Genomic DNA, 23,016 nt, shown 5'->3' with positions numbered 1-23,016 from the left:
ATTACAATTTTCCAATGCTTTGCCACAAAAGTTCATGAATCCAGGCCTCAACCTCATCACTTTCCCAAAAAACAATGTTAACTTCCTAGTCAACTGAAATATATGGGTGATGTACCTTGCAAGAAATTTAAGGAGTAAACTGCAACTTTAGGGAGTAAACAACAAAACAATCATTAAATAACAAGATAAAATGATCAGAAAATACACAATGAAATCATAAGAAGTCCTCTATAACAGCAAGGCAAAGATAACCTGGAGGATGTCAGCATAAATGCACTCAAGATACTGCTAAAGGATATGCAATGTGTTTCACTAGTTTGCAGATTATCTAAAAGCATGATGTTCACAAGATGCAAAGAGGTTGGAGTGACCTGTAGCTTTTTCTTCCAAAACCAGCAATGAAATCATGGAAAAAATTAAATGCCTTTATCTTGAGAAACACTGACTATGAGTTTTTCTCTTCACAGAAATGCTTTGTCTGGATCATCAACCCTTTTCTCTGGAGCCCTGTGAAATGAGGAAACCCAGCTGACACAAGTTCCATCAGGTGACCTGCACCATCTGTGACCTTGGGTCAGCTCTTCTCTGTGTCAATTTAAGAATTCAACCTTCAACCTGACTTTTTTAGAAGTGTCGTCATTTAGGGAAAAAAACTATAGAAAATGAAAAAAATCACCCTTTTGGATGCACATTTTCTTTACTCTTCCAAGCCCACTAACTTCTTAAAGGTTGTTTGAGATGAGTATTTTTATATCCATATGACTAGAAAAGAACAAGAGACACACAGGGAACTCCTGGTCTCATACTGTACTTGCAGCAGGGGCAGCTGGAGGAACAAAATCTTTGATGAGTAAATTTACCTGATACTAAGACAGAGTTCAGGGCAGTCTTACTGTACCAAGTGGATTTGTGGTACAGACATCTGACTGGGATCAGTCCTGAGTAGCAGGCACTTCCCCCTGCGTTTTCTGAGCAAACTAGGCCAGTCATTTAATTTCAGTGGGCCTGAGTTTCCTCACAGATTAATGAAACAAGCTAGACAAGAGGTTGGCAAACAATGGTTCATAAGTCAAATCTGAAACACCACTTGTTTTAGAAATAAACCTCTAAAAGAATAGTCACATTCATCCATTTATGTATTTTCTATGGTTGTTTGGAACTGAAACAGGAGAGTTTAGTAGTTAAAACAAAACCAGCTGAAAGGAAAACTCTCTGTTTCCTCAACTGCTATACTCACAATACTTCTGATACAGATGTGTGGCCCCCCTCCACAGGCACGCACAAGCGCACACACACACACACACACATACACACACCACTACCCTAATTAAGTCCCCAAATTTCTGTGGACATAAAGTAGATTTTCTATATTTCTACTCAACTCTGACACTGTGTGTAGGGAGTTAGTACAGACCACACAGGTTATGGACTCTCAAGGTAAGTCCTACCTCAGACACTAAGCAAAAGCAGGTTCTCACCTATGCTGAGAAACATTATAAAGTGAAGATTCCCAGGACTCCCTCAGGTTGGATAATTTGCTAGGACAGCACACAGAACTCAAGAAAACAGCTAATTTACTAGACTACCACTTTATTATAACAGGATACTACTCAGGAATAGCCAGATGGGAGAGATGCTTAAGGCAAGATATGGGGGGAGGGAGCACAGAACCTCCATGAACCCAATGGTTCAAGGATTTTTTTTTTTAAGATTTATTTATTTATTTATTTATTTATTTATTTATGCAAGCACTGGGAACAGTCAGAAGAGCGTGAGAGTGAGAGAATTCACCAGAGCCAGAGAGAGTCGCAGAGCAGGCAGACTGAGGAAATACACTGCTGAGGGGAGCAGTGGGCGGCAGGAGAGGTCTGCGCACCATGTGGGACCCTCGCTGCCAGTGGCCGGGGATCAAATCGGCGCTGCAGAGGCTGTGGGCAGCTTTGCAGCCCAGCACTCAACTGCTGCGTCAACAGGGGAGGCCCGGTTCAAGGATTTTTATGGTGATTCATCACCTAGATGTAACTGTCATTAACTTCTTTTTTTTTTTTGGAGGAACAGAGAGCTTTTTTTATGCAGCTAATAAAGGTGAGAGTATTTTCTGAAATGTATGCTTAATTGTTTAACTGCTGCCTTAGAGCATAATGCTAACACCAATGTTTAGGGTAGGTTGATTTTTTTTTTTTATAAATTATTTTATTTACACAATGGAATATTACTCAGCAATCAAAAAAGATAAACTTGTGCAATTTGCAGCAACATGAATGGAGTTGGAAGGGATCATGCTCAGCGTCATTAACTTCTTAATTCTCCAAAGCCTCTCCCCATCCCTGGAGGGCAGAGCGGATGGGGCTGAAAGTTTCGACTTTCTAATCATGTCTGGGTCTTTCTGATGAACAGTTCCCATCCTGAAACTATCTAGGAGTCCACCAAGAGTTGTTTCATTAGAACAAAATATGCTCCTAATGCCCAAGATATTCCAAGAAATCTAGGAACTGGGGTTAACGATTAAATACCAAAATAAAGATGTCACTAGCACCTTTACCACTTAAAAAATGACAAAGTTTTTAGGACCTCTGACCACAGTCAAGAAATGAATGCCAAAATAAATATTTCTCATTACATCACAATATCATACCTGCAGAAGCAAAATACATATTATCCAGCCCTTTACAGAAAGGGTTTGCTGACTTTTGAACTAGACGTTTCTAAGAGCCTTTTCTAATCTAAAATCAAACTTGGTTAAAAAAATTGACCCAAATATTAAAGAACTGCTTCCTTGTGAGCACCTTTTAAAATAGAGTTTATTACAATATGCATTAAACTCAGCAACTCTAAAAATGAAAGAAATGTAAGACAGCACCCCACTCTTACACACTATAATAAAAATCAATGTTCATTCTTTTACAGGTGGAGTTTATTTTAAGATGTGAAATTATATTATGCTCTAAAAAACTGAAAGCAACATTTTGATGATATAAGTGAAAATCAATTTGCAGTATGTTTGTTTAATTACCTGTAAAATATTTTTTTTAAAAAAGCTTAAGGGTAAATGATGCTTGGGGGTAAAAAATAGGTTTTCTTGCATCCTGAGATACTGAAATTTTTTCAAATGGGATAAGTATAATAAACCTGCTAATGGCTGCTCAAACAAGAATTTTAGGGGCCAGGAATAGAGGATTTAGACTGAGGTACATAATAGTTAAAGGAATTGAAAATTATTTATTTTGGACCTTTACTCGTGGTGGGTCAGTTTATTCAGCTACCCCAAAGAAAAACATATGATGCTCATTGGACTTAAAAAAAAAAACCCAGAGGACCCCAACATGGCATCAGTCATACCATGAAGGAAAGGAAGCTCTTGGATGTCAAACTAAGGTAGCTGCCAATCTGTCTACTAATAAGGGATTTCACCCCTTAAAGGCATTTGCTGGAGCATTTCAAAGAGGTTACTACCCATATTACAGCAAGTACATCAACGTGAAGAAAGGAAGCATGGCCGGGATTTCTATGGTGATAGCAGCTTACATGCTTTTCAACTACTGTCATTCTTACAAGGAACACAAACACGAGCAGCTGTATAAGTTATCACAGGAGAGCACCTCTGTCTTCCTGACCATGACCTTCTATGCCTGCTGCCCCTGAATCATTTCCTGTCTTAATTGAGAATTAACTCAATAAAATTGCTGGCTTGAGAAAAAAGAAAAAAGAAAACCCAGCCTCTTGCTGCAAGTTTTGTTATTTGGGGCAGATCATCTACCTATGGATGTGGTGACAGGCAAGGCAGGATCTCAGAGAGAATGCTGTCATTGCAATGAACTGCCAGACTTTTATCACATAAATGTCATTTCTCACAGCTGGAATCCCTCTACTTAGAGCTGGCCTGGCCTGTGATTCCGGGAAGTAGTTCTCAAGGGTGGTCCCTAGATCGAAAACAGCAGCATCACCTGGGAATTTGTTAGAAAAGTGAATTTTGAGGCTCCACCGTAGGTCTACTGAATCAGAAACCATGTGTTTTCACATGACTTCTGGAGATCCTTGTGCATATTAGAATTTGAGAGCCACTGACCTAGGAAAAGTCCTAGATCTACTAGGATGAATCAGTACCTTGAGGTTTTGTACTTGAAGTGGAACCCTAATTGCCAGCAAGATTCTGCTACCTGAAGACAGACTCCATCTAGTGTTCAACTGGAAGGTCAAAGTAAGCCAGTGTGCCTTTTCCCATGTTCTCATCCCTTTATGGGAAACCCAGAAATTCTTACTGACTCTTCATCAAGCCATCTTTCTGGATGGCTACAATTATCCATCATAACGCCTTTTGAATTTCAGGAAAGAAAGAAAACATCTTCTTTTTTTTTTTTTTGGTGGTGGTAGAAATGGACAAATTTTTCTCTTTCACTCCAGAAAGTATGCTCAAAAGTATCTTCTCTATCCAGCTCATACTCTTCCTCATTTCATGGCAGGTAGTTTCAGGTCATACTGTCAATTAGTAAGCCCAAAAGAATATCAGAGATACATTCTCATCAGTTTTTTGTTTTTTGTTTTCCCTAAAATAGCCCCAGTTGAGTCTGCATCTCTGTCTTCACTGACCATACTTGCCAGCTTCTGGACCTGGTCTTATTCCTATCCTTCCACTGAGGATGTTTTCTTCCAGCACAATCTTTTAAAACGCTGATCATCTTTCAAGATGGTTCATATGTCCCTTCCTCCTTCATATCTTTGTGTTTCTATTGAGCTCTCTCACTGTTCCTCTCTCCCAAAGTCACAGAGCAATTTTTTTTCTTATGGCATTTATATTTTCTGTTCTGAACTGACAATGGGAACTTGCAAGATTAAAGAGTAAAGAGTTTGAGAAAGTGGCTAATGGACATTTCATCAAGTGAGCAGTGGTTTCTCAGCTCTAGTCAATTTTTTCCAATAGGGAATATGAATCTAATGTTGTCAGAGCTTCCAATATGTCAAGAAAAGAAAAAAAAATCTGTTTCTTTAATGTAAAGCTCCCAGTTTTTAAATATCAGTTGATTAAAAGAAAAAAAAAAAACATTTTGCAGATCAAAGACAAAAATATCTATAAGCTGAATCTAGACTACAGACCTAAGCTTGCAAGCTCTCTTTAGGCTTATATATTTCACATCTCTGTGTCCCCTTATCACTTAGCAAAGAGGTTTGCTCACAGTGGTGTTTATACCTGTTTAGTCGCTCAACTGTGTAAGTTATTCTCTTGGTAAATCAAGGAGAATAGGATCCATATCAAATATTCATCACCCTTCATGTTTTTGTTTACTTTTAATTAAGGTAATATTGGTTTACAGCACTGTATATGTCTTAGGGAAATAGGTTCACAGCTCCTCAGATGCATGTTACCACACCAGACCCACCATCAAAGCACCCACAGGCCTTTGCCCTAGACCACTGGGCTCTACTCCACACTATTCCCACCTCCACCCTCCTTCTGATTCTAGTTGCCTCAATTCTGCAGTCATTTTTCTAGGTATTGGTTTGGTTTAGTTTTATCAGTTCCTTTGTTTGGTTTATCTATATTCCACACATGAATGAATCATCTGGCATTTGTCTTTCTCCTTCTGACTTATCTCACTCAGCATAATCCACTCCAGTTCCAACTCTGTTGTTGCAAATAGCAAGAGCTCATCTTTTTTATAGCTGAACAGTATTTCATCATGTTATATATACCCACATCTTCTTAATATATTACTCTGTCCTTGGGCACTTAGCCAACCTTAATGTTTTAAAAGCTGAGTTCCTCACTGCAGAGACTTTTAAATGTAACAAGAAAGAAAGTTCACTTTCTATGAGGAAATTATCTTTCCTGAACTTTGTATTAACCCAAGAGCACTGTCAGTGCTCAATAAATAATAAATTAAAATCATTTAATAACATCTCTTATGCATCCAGGTCACATTATATTGACTTCATATTTGAAGCAAAATTTTCTAGCACTTAAGAAGAAAGAAGTAAGTGATAAAAGGCAAGCATAAGTCAAACAATGTTCTAAGAAAAAAATGACAATTTTTATGTCTGCCACAGAAGAGCTGAATCAGGCCAAGAAAACAGAAATGAAACCAAGCCAGCTGAATACCTCATCACAGCAAATGGGAACAGTGCAAGAGCATCCTGGATCTATAGCATTACCTCACTATTGTTCACCAAACAACATTACGTAACTGCCTTGGCTCATTTGAGAGGAATTCTTGGAGAAGGTGATCTAGTTGATGTAATAAAAGGTAGAATCTCAAAGTCAGAGAGCCAGGCAGAAGATCTAGTCTGGCGTCATCAAAATTGTTCTGGATATAGGACTTCTCCAGGGACTAGAGAACATGAGATAGTCAGCAGTAAAGAACACCCTCCACTGGAAAGGAGACATCACTGACTCAAGAAAATGAAAGAGAATTGATTCCATGAGCCCATCCCTGGAATTGGGTGGAGTTCTGTCAATGTACAGTATTCCTCATGGTGCTGGAATGAGTAGGTTCAACATCGAATCAGTCAGGCAACACATAATGGCTGCCATATGACTAGCATAGTACTATTAGGTAGTTAGGGCAGGGAGGAGTCCTGTGATAATGAATGGCCAATATTTGGGAGAAACCAAGAAACTAGCAAAAAGCTGCAGGGGACAACAAAAACAACATCTGGGGAGCACATGAATAGTAGAGGAGGTTGACTTTCAAATCATCCTGGTGGATACCCACCCTAATCTCTAGGAACCTGGAAGGAAATCACCCAGATTTCTCCCCTCTGTGTGGAAGGATGGAGTATGGATCTGATAAAATCTTTTTCCTAGAAAGACTAAGCAAGAAACTCAACACTCCATATGAGCCAAAAATCCCTCACCTTTTGTGAAAGTTGTTCTCCCATGGACTTTGCTGGCTCAGAGACCTTCCAGAGTATACTGGCACTAAGTTAACACCACGTTGTTTTGCCTGAAAGTGGCTTTGAATTCTTTTCTAGCCATAATCAAGAACTGAGAAACCAAAGACAGTTCTGCACATAGAGGTCAAGGACTGTTTTCCTACTAATAGGAGACAGTTAATAAGCATTTAAAAGAGGAATTTGTCAAATAGTTTACATTATATGAAGAAAATAAAAACAGCATGCTGAAAGAAAGTGCTGATGAGCTATATTAGACTGGATGGTCAGAGAGGAGCTCTAAGGAGATGACAGTTAGCTGAGTACTTAATAACAAGAAAGAAATTCTTGCCAAGTTCTAGGAACCAGCATGTCAAGAGGGAGAAACAACTAGCACAAATGCAAGGAATCATCTTGTCTTTGAGCTTACGAAAGAATCCTGGGCCTCCCTGGTGGCACAAGAGTTAAGCACTGCACTATGAAGCAATTTGCAGACTCTGCAGCACAAGTTCGATCCCCACCCAGCCAAAGAGAAACCCACATGGCAAAGCAGACCTCTCCTGTCTCACCCGCTGCTCTTCTCAGCAGTGTATTTCAGTCATTCTGCGCCTGTTCTGTTCCCCACTCTGTCTCTGGTGAATCCTCTCACCACCCCCCCCACCATCTCTGGCCTGTACCCCAGCTCTTATGTGCATAAATAAATAAATCTTTTTTTAAAAAAGGAAAGAATCCAAATGTTTGTGGGCTTCATAAAACAAGAGCAAACATGGTAGGTGATAAGCCAGGGGCATGGAAAAGAAGTAAATCATACACAGTACTGAAGGCCCTAGAATGGGATTTGAACTTCATTCTCAGTACACACAAAGTGGGAAGATTTTAAGGAAATGAGTACTATAAACCCCTCAGGTTAATTCCTTCACATGACTGTTTCATTGCAAAAAGGGACAGTAGATAGCTGATGGTGTTATTAGACAACAGAGTGATGTGTGTTCTGCTACTGCCCCAAATTTTGGGGGTAACCTAGGATTGAGCATACAGGATGAGCTGGTGATGAAGTAAACATCAGACAGTTTCAGAGAAACCTGTGCTGTTGTTGTGGGAAAGGAAGCCACCTTGCCAAAATTCATCTCCACTACATTCTAGAACCGTATCAGCAAACTAGCTCTAAAAACTTCCACAGGCCCCTGCTTACCTTGTTAGACTTTATGAAGCAAAAGCCTTATTTACTGATTTCTTTTATCCCCCAGTGTACTGCACAGTGACTGGCACATGATAAGTGCCCAGGAGTTTGTGTGGTGTAATTCCAAAGAATTATTAAAATGTGCAGTTGACACTAGCCATCCTCCCTGCTTCTCGAAGTTGCAGCAAGCTTCACAGGGAAGGGGTGGTCTATGGGTCCAAGTTTTATTGAATTCATAATTTTAACAGACAAATTGAAGTCCATTGCTATATCCACCCTGTGCTGATTTTACCAGAATATTATAAACCATCATATTCAATTCTGATCCTCTCTGAATTAAAATTATACTCATTGATCTTTATTTATTGACATGTGAAAAAGTGACCCCACCTCCTAAATCCTCAGGCATGTTCCTCTTGTATAGTCTGTGTAAACAATAAACTATAAGGGGATAATTAATAAGAGAGCAATGATTATCACACTTACATATCCATATTCCAAGTCCCAACACCAGCAGTAATTGCAGAACCTTACAAAACAAGCCCGGAGAAAGTCTCCAATGAGGATCGTGACATAGGTTGTCAGAACATCAGAAACAGTGAGCCGCACAAATTCCTGTTGAAATATAATCTGCATTAAAATGTGCATTTCTCTCTTGTAACATTTCTCTCTCTTTGTCAACTTTTTCAACTTTGTCATGTTTCAAAATAGCAACAGATGGGTAAATTCCAATAGACAGTAATAAAAGTAATTACGTATATCTAACAAAGTGAACTTTTTTCCCCACTCCAAATGACAATATTAAGTCTTCTTACTGAAAACAAAATTTGTAAGGATAACATAAGAACCAAAATCAGATAGAAAATTACTGACCACACAGAAATGCTCTTGATCCTTCTGGGGAGCTGCTTAATAAGTCATATAAAATAAGTCTCAGAATTGACCACTTGAGAGACAGAAGAGGGATGTATTGATCCACCAGTTCCAAGTCCCATTAGTGTAGGATGGTTTTATGTGGTATCGACACCCTACTTGGTGACAATAAAGCACTAGAGTTAAAATGAAAGGTGTATTTGCAACTCAATTGTAGTGCCATAAGGTAACAGTCTTCTGCAGTTGATTTGCAGCAATAGCTGCAGGAAAGAAGAAAATACATTTTTGCACAATCTGGAAGTTTCTGTATAAAATGGCTTCTGTCTAGTTCTTCATATTCTTCTTGTACTAGTAATAGCTATTATTCACTAATAAGCAATAAAAATAAGCTATACTTAATGATAGAAATAATGACATTTTTATCAATTCATTATCATACACTTCTGTCTGTGGCATTACCTGTCCCACCATTGTTTCCCAGCAGGGCCCTCGAGGCACATCTGCAGGATGCACAAAAAAGGGCGGCCCAGTGGTATTTCCAGTGAGTGAGGCATTGTAGGCTTTGATCATGTTGGCTTCCCATAGACTAATATTGGCCTTTACTAGCTTCTCCTCTTCAATCTAGAAAGCAAAGTGACAGAAATAAAACTGAAGACAATACATATTTCAAAGGCATTGCAGGAAATCGTGAGACTAGGGATGTAACAAGAGGCTAAATGGCAAAGACTATCCAGACAAGACTTACCTTGTTGTTAATCTCATCCATCAAGGCAAGAATAAATACATACAAATTGCCTAAAAGAAGAGCAAAAATGCGTCCCAGTAGCCATTTCAGAGCAATGAGGGGATGGTAGTTTTCCAACTCAGCAAATAAATCAAACAATGTTGGACAGAACATCCCCAATAGGGACATGACCATGTTCATCTACAAGAAGACACAAGGAATGAAATAGGTTAATGGTGTTTAAAATTTATTTTTACTTTCCTGCAGAATTCTGCAATATTTCAGCCAGTTTTCTTCAATATTTTAAAAAGCTAAGGAAGAGTATTTCATGCATTTAAAAACTTTCATCTTAATAAAACAATAAAGACAAAATCCAACTCACATTCTCAAGGTGAGTTTGTATATGAGCTTGTTTTTGTGTCAGTGATTATAGTCAGTTTCTGGTATAATAAAGGAAGCAATTCTTTTCATTCTCTATACAAAGAACATGTACTGTGATTCTGATGAACATGGTAACTGATTCTGATATGGTGAAGGACTTCACGAGGTTTCCAAAGGAAATGGAAAATGAGCTTCTTGAAGAATGAGATCAAAATTTAAAGTACTAATTAAACAATCATGAGCCTATGGGCTAATGAGATTAATTAGAATGGATGAATTCCTTGAAATGGGATCAGGACTAAATATAGATTTGGGGGGAATGGATCTTATCAAAGAAAACAGAGGACGTTCAAAGAAACAACAGGAGTACACATGGCATAATATTGTCAAAGCCAAGGTAAGAAAGTCTCAAAAAATAAAGGATAGTTTATAATGACAAAAGTAAGAGAATGAAGGAGAAAGAAGAGAATCCAAAAAGAAACAATTTATGGTCTTATCTACTGACTATCTAGAACCTTTTGTGATATGCCGTGCTATATTATATTATGATTATACTATATTATGTTATATTACCATTATATTGCTAAACTAAACCAAGGAAAGAGTCATGTACTTTTATAGAGAGGCATTTCCTTTAAATGAAAGGTTTCCAGTAACTCTGGCAACTGTTTTTCCCAAATACTTACCTCAATACTTTCCCTTCATAGATTCTATGCTTTGAATGACAAGAACTACCAGACTATATTTAGAAAATAATTATCAATATGTCTTTTCCATTTTTATTCAGAACATTATATGGGCATGAAAAACAGGAGCTAAAAATCATCGTAACATAATATAAAATCAGCATGATATAATTTCGGCCTGGAGCAAAAACTGGGCAGATTCTATGTAATCCTATAAGGCAAATATAAATTGTTTCATCAATTTGAAAGGTTATTTATGAATCTCCACTATACCTTTGTTGACCCCTAGGACTCAAAAGTTCTCTAAAATAGGTTATAGGTTTTTAGAAAGAGTGGTCCTTTTTAATGAGAATCGACTACTCATCCTTTAATACAGTTCAATAATACAAAATATGATAGCTGTGAACTATGGATGAAGGCGACACCCAGTTTTGCTTATAAGTACTATCACAAGTATAAGGAAATTTTAACAACAAATTTAATTACTGTTCTGGGGTTCTCCTTTTAAAAAAAAATGAAATCTCTCTACCTAATGACTTTCTGCTTTATAGGTTTCCAGAAAATGTCTGAGTTGTTCTCTTAGTGTATGGTCTCATATCTCCAGGGTTATCACTTGTGAAATACCTAGCATATTTTTCCTTTTTTTTTTTTTTGTTTTTTTGTTTTTTTGTTTTTTGCAAATAGTTTGTCATTCTGGACAAGGTTTTTTTTTCCTAGAAAATTCTATGCTGCTTATAAAGATTTTTCTGACCAATTTTCACTCACAAGACTGTGGAAATTTTAGTGAGGGAAGCTACAGTTCTTACAGCCCACATCTACTTATATTTTGGAAATGTCCAAATTCAAAATGATGCAACATTGTAAGCAAGAAGATTTTATGAACAGATCCTAACAACAACATATGATCAATAATTTCCTGATTCTAAATATATCTGTGCCTGACCTGATAAATGGACAGCTACTCTGAAGACAAATCATAATCATAACATTAAATTCCTGACAAAGAGCAAGCCTTCATTTGAATATCAATCGGTGCGGGAAAAGAAGGTAGAGCTGTATGGTTAAGCAGCGAGTGAAAAACATAGAAAAATGATAAATGTTAAAATAAAAAATAAACTAAAAAAAAAAAAAAAAAAAAACAAACACAGAAAAGTCCAGACTTGCCCAAAGCAGGAGAGGCACAATGAGAAAAAGCTAGGAACCAAAGGGTTTTGGTGACAGCTTCAAAGCACACAGGCTATAATTAGATCTTTCAAAGACACATGCAAACTACAGAGAAAGCAATATAGGATCAAGGAGAGAGTCTTAGACTTGAAATGAAGACTCCTAGCTTCTACAAACAAAGCAAAACAAAACCAAAGTCTTAGATTATGAGAATGAGATGGTGGTCACCAGACAGTAAGAGGGAAACTGGTGGGAGATGGGTTAATCCAGTAAAGAGGGGCCAATTGTCCAATGGTGAATGGAAACGAGACTTTTGATGAGAACCATGATTATCATAAATGGAAGTCAAATTATAATGCTATGCATCTGAAATCTACATACTGTTATTAACCAATGTCTCTTTAATAAAAATTAAACAAAAATATCCTAGGTTCCTACTCTATTTTTTTCCCACACATTCTCCATAAACACATCACTTAATTTCCTGAGATTCATCACTCTCATCAAAAAATGCAGCCATGGGGATGATATGTGTTCTAATATCTCTTTCACTCTGACTTTTCATAAGGTGACAGTGCAAAAAAGAGTAGACATATTTGAAAATAAGGCTGGAATAGATTTGAACATTTTTGACAGGTTTGGTGAGCTGTAAGTGCAAGATGGAATGGACAGGTTAAGAGCAGCCTTATTTAATGTTCTACCAGAGAAACATAACCCACAATATAGCAAAAGTCAGGTTCTAAGCACATAAAAAGCATGCAGAAACGAACTTCATTTTTTTCCCACCACCCAAGGGTGTCAGGATCCATCTGTGCAAATTCCTGGGATCGTTTCACAGCCCAAAAGATGAGGTATCCGCTACCGCCAAGCGTTAGAAACACGAAGAAGTTAGCAAGAAACCTCAGGAATCTGGTTAAGTGGACATTTTCTTCTACTTGGGCTTCTCTTTCTTCTATGATAGCTTCCTGTACCCAGGCAAAACAGAAAAAAAAAAAGGGAATATCTGAGCCACCAAAAGTATCATGAACTCAAGAATAATTTTTTGCAAACATCAGAATGGGAGAAATGAAATGTTAACTAAATCTGGGGTTACACAAACCAGAGGAACATTGCCAGCAAGTGATGTCAAGTGAGGGAAAGAAAGAATAATTATTTCTAGGATAGAGTCTAAATTGCTTTCCAGTATTGCAGAAAAAAAAAAAACTGTTTAAAACAATACTATAGAGTCATTTAAAATATTGTGCTTATTCCTTTAAATAATTAGTGAGCATTGTTCTATTATTTAAAATAATTCATTCTGATCACTGCTGGTCTCCTGTTTCAAGTTCATGGCATTATTTTATTATGAAATTCAGAGAACCAATTGGCTATCATGGGTCATCAGCAATTTTCCAGTCAGAATCAGAATCCTGTCCAGCTCCTGATAGGCAAAAACAGTGAGTTCATCTTTCTTTTATTGTGAAGATACTTCATTATCTAGACCATATGGAATAGTTCTAATTTTGCTCTTAGAAATACAAAGAAAAACCTCTTGATACTGGTATCTTTACCTTAAAGTTCATTGTGATAGAATTATACTTGTTGTCTGCTGTTTCAGGATTACCGATCAAGTAGTCCCAGCTGCAGAACAACTTCCAGCTGAAGTTAAAAGCGTTGTCATCACCACCCCCATCGTCACCGATATTTTTGGTCATCCTATAAACAGGGAGTTTAACCCATTAGATAGAAGCAAAAAGAAAAGGATAGGAGGAGAAAAAGCTCCAGAGTTACAGGTCAATTGGGAAAACAAAGTATAAAAGGCATATATTTTTACTTATTTTTTTAAAGATTTATTTTTTTATGCATAAAAGAACTGGGGTAGAGGCCAGAGCTGTGGGGTGAGAGGATTCACCAGAGACAGAGTGGGGAACAGAACAGGCAGACTGACGAAATACACTGCTGAGGGGAGCAGCAGGAGAGTCAGGAGAGGTCTGCTGCGCCATGTGGGTCACCTCCCTGACTGGGGATCGAACTCATATTGCAATGGCTGCAGGTAGCTTCACAGTGCTGCGTCTTAACCCCTTGCGTAAAAGGCATATATTTTTAAACATATATTTACATTTGATAATTTAAGCTTCTTAAATTACTTTTTTGATAATTTAAGTGAAAAGCTTATTTTTAAATTTTGTTGCTGTTTCTTTTAACCTTTTAAACTGTTCATTTTCCAAGCCTTCAAGATTTAAAGAATACTAGATATTCATGATTTTAACAATTAAATAATTAAAAATCTCTGACAACAATCCACTTCCTCCTCAGAGGGCAAAAATATTCATAGACTCTTAAACTTTTCTACACAACTTGGGTTCCAGACTCCCTGAAAGATTAAACAAAGTCAGGAAACTCCTGCATAGGTTGCATTCCCCACAGAATGTGTTCCAAAAGAGTTATTACACTGAATGCATGAAATTTCTACATACTCTTCAATTGCTGACCAGAAACTCGATTTTATACAAACTCAATGCCAAACAGTTGTATATATTCTAATCAGTAATTTTTAAAAGATTTTTTTTTTGGCTTGGCAAGTTTAAAATGCATTACTTACAGGCTTATTTTAGTGGTTATAGAATTATATTCCACTTAACTCCATTTCCTTTTTCCCCCATATGAAATTAAAATTTCATATGATACATGTGAAGTGCTACCATAAGGTTTTGGTTTTTTTAAATATTTTAGTGAAATCAAATGGGAAAAGAAGAAAAATACATGAAACTAACATCGTAGGTTGGCAGGCATTTCTAAGGGGATCTAAATGCCCCCACTGGGCCCCACTTTTTAAAAATATTTATTTATTTATTTAACAAGAACTGGGGTACAGGCCAGAGGCACAGGAGGGTGATTCACCACAGACAGAGCGGGGAGTGGAACAGGCAGACGGACTGAATACACTGCTGAGGGAAGCAGCAGGTAAGACAGGAGAGGCCTGCTGCGCCATGTGGGTATCTCCCTGACCAGCTGGAAATTGAACCCACACTGCAAAGGCTGCGGACAGCTTCACAGTGCTGTGCTCAACCCGCTGTGCCACAGGGGAGGCCCTGTAGCCCCACTTCGCATAGAAGTTTATATGTTTTAATGGGTCAACACGATATGAAAAGTGACCCAAAAAAAGTATTCTTTATAGGAGCTTACTCTTTACTCTTTGCAAATGGCATTTATACATGTTATACTATTTGCCCTTCTCAAAAAATTAGTTAGAGGTAAACGGTATTATTCTTTTTTTTTTTCTTTTACACAAGGATAAGTCAAGGGTCAAGGAATAAGTAATTTGCTGGATGTCATCCAACAGTAAACTAGAGGGGTCCATATCAAAGACTTAGATTTTCTGCCTTAACTCTGGTGCCCAAGGTAGACACCAAGAGATATGTCAAACTATATAAATGCTTTTTTAAAAGTCAAACAGGGTCGAAATCAAACATTTCAATGATTTAATCTAAGGAGAAAATTATTTATCTGATTAAAATGCCACCATCCATTTTGCACTAACTCTAAATAGGACCTCTAGTAAAAATGGCCACTTGACATATAAGTTTTGAATGGAACTTTGCACTTCAAGATTACATAGCAATAAATGGCCTCCCAGAGAAGGAAACCAAAACTGCTCAAACAGAGAACATGTGGAATTGACAAGAAAAAGAGAGATGACCCTGATAGGTATAAAATGTTCATTCATGTGCAGCTCTATCCTTTGCCCATAGAGGAAAAAGCACAAAAACTCAGGAAAATTCTTCCTTTTTCAAGGAGGCTATAATTTTTAACTACCATGTCTATGAGAAGCAACCTCAATGTTTCATTTGTTTTACTGGAAATTTGTGGAAAGCAGTCTGCATTTACACCTTTCCCTAGAGTTTTGCACTGAACTTCTTGGACCATAACTTTACAACTCCATCTCCCCATTGCAGTCATTTGATTATTTCATGGGCACATATGGTTTTTTTTTTTTTTTAAGTAAATCAAACAAATGCTTCTATAAGTCCTGATCTAACAGGGTCTGATAACATAGCTTCTGCTAAAAAAAAAAAAAAAAAAAAAAAGTCAGAGGGCCTCCCTGGTGGTGCAGCAGTTGAGCACTGGGTTGTGAAGCAGCCCGCAGCCTCTGCAACACCAGTTCGATCCCTGGCCACTGGGCAAGGGTCCTACATGGTGCGTAGACCTCTCCTGCCACCTGCTGCTCCCCTCAGCAGTGTACTTCATCAGTCTGCCTGTTCTGCTCTCTGCTCTGGCTCTGGTGAATTTTCTTACCCCCCCCACCCCCGCACTTCTGACTGTACCCAGTGCTTGTATAAATAAATAAATCTTTAAAAAAAAAAAAAAAGGTCAGGAAGAAAAAGAGCAGTGAGAGGAAAGTAGGAAGCAATTCTCTGAAAGCACACTGGATAAGACAGCTATGCAATGAAAAGAAAATTACATCAAGGACTACATATACCAAAGAGAGTATATTACATTTCCTGACAAGGAAGACACATCAGCAAATATTTGGTCACCATTGATATCATAAAGCCATAACTTCATGATATACTGGCCACAGCCTCCGCTATTATTTAGTCTAAAGTCTGCTTCTCCACTGGACACCATGAGAGCAGAGCTTCATTTGTTCAACATTAAATCTTCAGACAATAGATAGCCCTCCATGTTACCCTTAATAACTGCTCTTCATATTTTAATAGTTATTAAACAAATTAATACATGAATTTTGACTCTAGAATAAACTTAGCACTTGAAAGCATGTCAATGAATAAATACATATAGCATAAATAACTTTAGCTTAATACAACACATTTCATGTGCTCATTATGCTACTGCTGATCAGTTCTTGTCATCATGTCAGATTTGTACAATATCATATTAGTTTGGAAATGGTTGCCATTCAGCCATGTTTTCAAGAGTGAAAATTTTTACGTTGAATTTCTTATTGCAGTTATATAGCTTGCTGTAGTTCAAATAGTAGCAAGATGACATAGAACATGGTTACCTCATCACTTTTACACAGGTTGGAAAATCCTGACATTTTTCAAATAAGGGCAACCATTGTTTAAGGAAGACTGGACAGTCATATGCTTTGTAGGATTTGCCAGGACTTCCTGCCCAGTAGGCCTTCCATAGCCTGCTTTAGTTTCTGTAATTCAATATTAAAGACTTCAACATTGCTGTTTTCAGTGAAAATATCTCTGAAAAGTAACATAAGACTTGAGGCCATAGGGTCTGAGTGCTTGTCTTTGAGACTGCTAACTAGTTTCCTGAATCAAAGAAAAGTTTAATTGGGAGGAGGAATGAGAACTATTTTGAGGCTGAAATCCTGTGCAAGGATATAAAGTCACTTGGGAAAATTTTACACAGGATAGCAGGAAAACCACAACAACCTAGTGAAGCACAGGTTCAAAAGAAGTAAAAAAAAGGTGAACAGAGGCACTGGGCATTTAGATAAAAGGGGAAAACTTAACTTCACTTATCTAGAAATGTGCAAGGTTGGAGTAATTTTAACATAATCTTTACTTATAAGACAAAGATAGTTGATTAGTTGAAATTTGGTGGTGTTTTTTAACCAATTTGTCACCATAAAAGTTGTATCGAGTCTATAGAATACCAAAGGAATTTGACAGCAGACAAAGAAGGATTTTAATATAGAATTTAAAAGACTACTCTGGTCAAAATAGAGGCAGGCCCATGTCATTATCACTATAGATATATCCTCATCTGAGATTAGGGAAAAGAGCTGCAGTTAGAGGATGGCATCAGAGCCTAGGTGAACAATTCCATGGTCATTTGAGTTCAAATCATGAAACTACTGAGCCTTAATTTCTCCATCTGTCCAAAAGGAATAAATAATACTTGCTCAACCAAGTATAGGAAAATGAATGGTAGGAAAAAACTAGCCCGTGTAAGAAGAAGTACAATATAGAATCCCAGGTGCCTTTGAGCTGTAGACATCTAGGTTCAAATCAATCTTAGAGTCAAATGGCTTTGGACAGGTCATTTAATACTCTACTTACTGCATTATCTATAAAATAGTGAAACTAACACCTACTTTGTAATCTTTAACAGCTAATATAGTTTTATGAACATAATATAGTAGCATGAAGATATTAATAAATGTTATTTTAAACATTAGGTATATTTGTTGTTGCAGATCCAGAAATACAGATGAATATATTCTCATTTTGCCATTTTTAAAGTTATCTATATGAGTGTACTGAGCCTGGTTTATGGCACATGTATGTTTATGATATATGTATAATAGTCTATGTGGACAACATTTTTAATAGTAATTGAGGTTTGTACCTAGCATATTATTTAGGTATTCAATTATGTGCTTGTTAGGCTAGTCTACGAATATTATTATGTAAAACTCAAAAGCAGATAAAAAGAAGTATATCTAGTCCCAAAGAGCTGTGAAATGAGAAAAAAAAAAAATTCTGGAAAAAAATCTAATGGGAAAAAATAGAGAGCAAGGAATTTCTCATTAAGTCATGCTTGCCCTGGATGATTCAGCTATTTTTAGTAGTTTGCTGCTGCAAAATATGCCAGAATTTTTAGTTTAGAGAACTGTTTTTAATAGGAACAACTGGGCCTTGAAATTAAACCACCTTCTCTGTGTGATATAAAGCTTCAAATTGATTAGGCCCTTGACTTTAGTTCCACCAACTAGGTTAAAAAGACTAGCAACAGCTTAGAGTTTTGGAATGTGGTAGTACTTTCTCAGGTAGACAAACTTATTTAATGTCTCTGATTAGATCTGGGTGTGGGCTTTCCAATAAGGCTCTTTTTAAGTCCTAAAAGGGCTAAAAACTAAATATGACAGAGTTCTCTGGAAGAACCAATATATTTGGTAGAAGTAAGACACAAAGTATGTCATAGATTGTTCCAGAATACTCCTTATCATGGTGACTTGGATCCTCAGGCAGAGGTCCTTCCTTATAACGAATCAAAAGGCCAATGCACCTGACCAATAGTGTGGGTACATTAATTGAAGTGTTTTAACTATTCTCAATTAGCACAGGGAATTGCTCATGGATAGATTATTCATAGCCCCAAAAGTCTGTGCTAAGTTTCAGAAATATCTTCAAACAGAGTCACAAATACATTTCTGGCAGGGGAAGAAATGAACTGCAGTTTCATCTGTTCACCAATGAAATTCTTCCTCATGTGCAAATAAACCCTTCTCTGAGACAAACCATGATTATACAGTTGATCACAATGTTCTCATTGGGGGCCATTTGCTTTTTGCTGTCTGACACAGCTGAAATGTTTTGGATGAGTGATTATTCTGGTTTTGAAAAAGATGAACAACAGATTCTGCCTATTGAGCTGATTTGCAAGTCACAAACTTCTCTGCACGCAAAAAGAGGGGTCAGCAGCAATTTTCTGGCATTGTTTGCAACACTGATTCATACCTGAAGCACAAAGATTTTAAAATATCCTTAAACACAGATTAGGAATGCAATCACAGTGTAACCCAGCAGAAAGACTCAAAGACCTGCTCTGGTGTTCAACCCCTGTGTTTGGGGGATGCAATAGTTTAGCTCTGGTGTCAGTATTTAAAATCACATTTCATCTCTTATAAACTGATCCTCTAGACATGAAACTGCCAAAAAATCTAATTCTCAAATTAAATCCCCCATTGAATTCCAGAAATCATTGTTTGCTGCCCAAGAGACCAATGAAACTTACGCTTTAAGGACAACCAGAAAGCTGAATCCAATGCACATGATCCCCACCAGAAAATAGGAGAGCGGCAGCCTGAAATTCAGCCATCCAATCGTTCGTTTATTGTCGTAATAGCCATAAAAGAGAACGGAGTATTGCGCCAAGCCCTAAAATCCAACAACAAAGCCACTTAGCAGATGCTGTGCAGAGCAACTCAAAGAAAAAGATTGACTTTTCAGAGGAAGAACAAAATGACATTAATTCTTAAAATTGGGAGAAGGATCTGACATGAGCCCTATTGTTTTACTTCATAGATTGAATGTTTCAGCTGCCACATTGATTGGCAGTCTCTTGGTTTACTCAAAATTCAGGGGCTTCTAAATAGACTAAATTTTTAACCAAATACAGGCTTGCCCAGCTGTGGAGCCATTACTGTGAAATGCCCATTGATTGAAACATCAAAACACGCTTTATGGTGTCATTAGATTTACAATTTTAAGAGCTTGCATAATGTTGTGGGAAGGATCTGAATATGTGCTTCCTCAAAGTGCTGTGGCCATTTCTACTTCTAGTCACCTGAGCCTCAATTCAATTGGTTTTCCTTAAACCAGAGACTGTGCATCAACTGACAGCACAAATGAGGAGCAGATGAGATGACACTGGACAATCTGCACAACCTTCTATTCTTCAAAACTATTATAGCATTGTCCCACAACAGGCACATTTATTCATGAAATTGCATGCTCTTTCCCAACAATTATCTGCCAGGGCTGGAATCACCATCTTCCAAAGCCACTCCTTCTATGTAGAACATTGGTTTATTCAGATGCTGACTCCTTTATAATAGTCTTCATCTTTCTCTCTTTGCATTCACTCTTTTTTTTACTCTCAGCATTGAAGCACTGTTTCTGTATTACTGTATATCCACATCCTCAGCTTCTCTCTGGTTTCATCTCTCCGGCAATAGCTTCAAATTATTATGCTTTGTGAAATGAGAAGGCAATAACTTGCCTACATGGTATTCACTCGAGATCAATTGAGACACCCTTGATTAGAAAATCCAATGGGTTGCCTTCACATCTCTTACACCAACCCAGACACTTGGAAACCTACTACTAAAAAAAGGGAAGAAAAAAATGGGGGAAGGAAGAAACAAAGTAGAAAAAGGAGGAAATGCACTGGGTGCTAATTCCCAGAGGAAGAATTAAATTAAAAAATTTGAGAATTGTTTCAAACAATTGGAAAAATGTCTAAATTAAAGATTATTCCCAGCTCAAATCAGAAACCAGTGGAGATGTAGAAAAGTGACTGCTTTCAATATATACAGCATATTTAATTTTTAATATTCTCCTAGAATGATCAGGAAAAAATATCTCCAGAAAATCTGAGACAAGCTCATGGGCTTAATAGGGACAGGAAGAGAAGAGAGAGAAGTAGGCAAAATTCAAAGTTCTTCCCTAAACTGAATTTAATTGTATTTGCATTTTTCTGCCAAAGAAAAAAATAAAGCAAGCCAAAAGAAAAAACCAGGGGTTAGACAACTAGTAGAAATATCACATAGGGGAACAATGTGGGCTAATCTCATGTCAAAAGTAAGACACCAAATTGACACTGATTGGCCAACTATGTAAGTCCTAGAAATCATCACTGCGGCCTAATCAAAGGCAGGATTTCCACACACCCACTTTCATAACATCTTCTTGTTCCACAACCCCATCCAGTTAAAGTTTCGGCTTCCTCTTAGCTATTTTAAATCTTTTCTCCTTCTACACTCTATCAAACCTTCAAACTAGCCCTCCTGTCTCAGTGCCACAATAGCAGAACCTGTTTTGTGTGGCCTCTGATCTGCTTTAAAGATAATCTAAACTGTTTATTTTTTTCCTGTGAATATAATACATCCCATTTTCAAAACTATTTTCCCAGCAACTAACTCCTCATTTCCTTGCCACCATTCTGACACTTGTTAATAATAGTTTCAATAATAATATTTATCAATAAGTTTTCGAGCACTTAAAATATACTAAACATTTTACTTCTTACCTTAAAAGAAGCCTTAAAAGAACTTTCTGAAGCTGCTACTACTAAATACAATTGTTTTCTGCTCTTTTTTTTTTTTAAGATTTTATTTATTGGGCCTCCCCTGGTGGCACAGTGGTTGAACGTTGGGCTGTGAAGCTGCCCACAGCCTCTGCAGCGCCGGTTCGATCCCTGGCCGTAGGTGAGGGTCCCACATGGCACGCAGATCTCCCCTCAGCCGTGTATTTCATCAGTCTGCCTGTTCTGTTCCCCGTTTTCCACTCTTGATGCTTCCTTCCATGTGGGGAAAATCCAAAGATGATAACAATCCCTGTAACTCTCCACTGCCTCAAGATAGCTCTGGGGGGCTTCTCTGGTGGTACAAGGGGTTAAGCACAGCACTGTGAAGCTATCCGCAGCCTCTACAGCATGAGTTTGATCCCTGGCCTGCCAGGGAGGTACCCACATGGCGCAGCAGACCTCTCTGACTCGCCCACTCCTTCCCTCAGCGGTATATTTCAGTCTGTCTGTTCTGTTCCCCACTTTGTCTCTGGTGAATCCTCTCACCCCCACACCTCTGGCCTGTACCCCAGCTCTTGTATGCATAAATAAATAAATCTTTTTTAAAAAAAAAAGATAGCCCTGGGAGGAGGATCTAATGTAATAGCAGAGCATAGATGAAGAAATGGGGAAGAAACAGGGGCTGTACTCTGTTCTGTTCTAGATCTGCTGGGAAGGAAGCTCTGACAATGAAGCCCACTTGGGACAAAAAGATTCCACATTCTTTAAATCAGCTTTAACATTAATGAAGTTGACACACTGACCTCCTTCTGTCTTGCTCTTTGTGTCACTCCTAGTTAGCTCACAACCTAGTTGGAAAGGAAGGGAATATAATTTACAAAGATTCCCCCCCATCTCCACCCAAATCATATGAAGAAACTGAGCCTTAGAGATACTAAATAACACACACATTAACATACCTAGTAGATGAAAGATCCTGAACTTGAACTAGGAATATCTAATTCAAATCTATAGATTTAACCACTGTACTAGACTACTTCTCCTGTCTTTTCTTTACCTACCAGGTTTCTATCATGCTCACATCATACCTGCCCAGTAAACCAAAGGAATAAGAGACCTTCCAATCCAGTAGGGTTTTTTGACCTATATACCTGGATTGGTTCCAAGTGGTACCAACACCTCTTAGAAAGTCCAGGCACTCCTTTTGAAAGCATTTCAGAGGGCCTCATCTCCAGCTCCATAAACACTATAACCAGAAAGTTTTTTTCTAATTCGTAATGAATGCATTGGGATTTCAAGAAATCTTCAAAATAACATGAAAGGAGGGCCTCCCCTGGTGGCGCAGCAGTTGAGCGCTGGGCTGCAAAGCTGCCCACAGCATCTGCAGCACTGGTTCGATCCCCAGCCGCCAGTGAGGGTCCTACATGGCG

General features: G+C 37.8%; 1 protein-coding gene and 1 pseudogene across 6 annotated transcripts in view; one reads left to right on the top strand and one right to left on the bottom strand.

Moving 5' to 3' along the window:
* TMC1 (transmembrane channel like 1) overlaps positions 1-23,016 on the bottom strand; it is a 300,988-nt gene that overhangs the window by 20,188 nt on the left and 257,784 nt on the right. For all 6 annotated transcript variants that reach the window (XM_054689505.1, XM_054689507.1, XM_054689504.1 and 3 more), the window contains 6 exons: positions 19,574-19,716; positions 13,423-13,567; positions 12,643-12,837; positions 9,663-9,842; positions 9,377-9,538; positions 8,531-8,659 (listed from right to left, as the gene is read on the bottom strand). In XM_054689505.1, the coding sequence (XP_054545480.1) occupies positions 8,531-8,659; positions 9,377-9,538; positions 9,663-9,842; positions 12,643-12,837; positions 13,423-13,567; positions 19,574-19,716 (954 nt within the window). The remainder of the gene's footprint in view (positions 1-8,530; positions 8,660-9,376; positions 9,539-9,662; positions 9,843-12,642; positions 12,838-13,422; positions 13,568-19,573; positions 19,717-23,016) is intronic.
* On the top strand, positions 3,324-3,642 carry LOC119232914 (ATP synthase subunit f, mitochondrial-like; annotated as a pseudogene).

Source organism: Talpa occidentalis, unplaced genomic scaffold (assembly GCF_014898055.3).
Source record: "Talpa occidentalis isolate TD23 unplaced genomic scaffold, MPIMG_talOcc4v2.1 talOcc4.7, whole genome shotgun sequence".
In the NCBI taxonomy this organism is placed as follows: Eukaryota; Metazoa; Chordata; class Mammalia; order Eulipotyphla; family Talpidae; genus Talpa; species Talpa occidentalis.
This window is presented reverse-complemented; position numbering and strand designations above follow the sequence as displayed.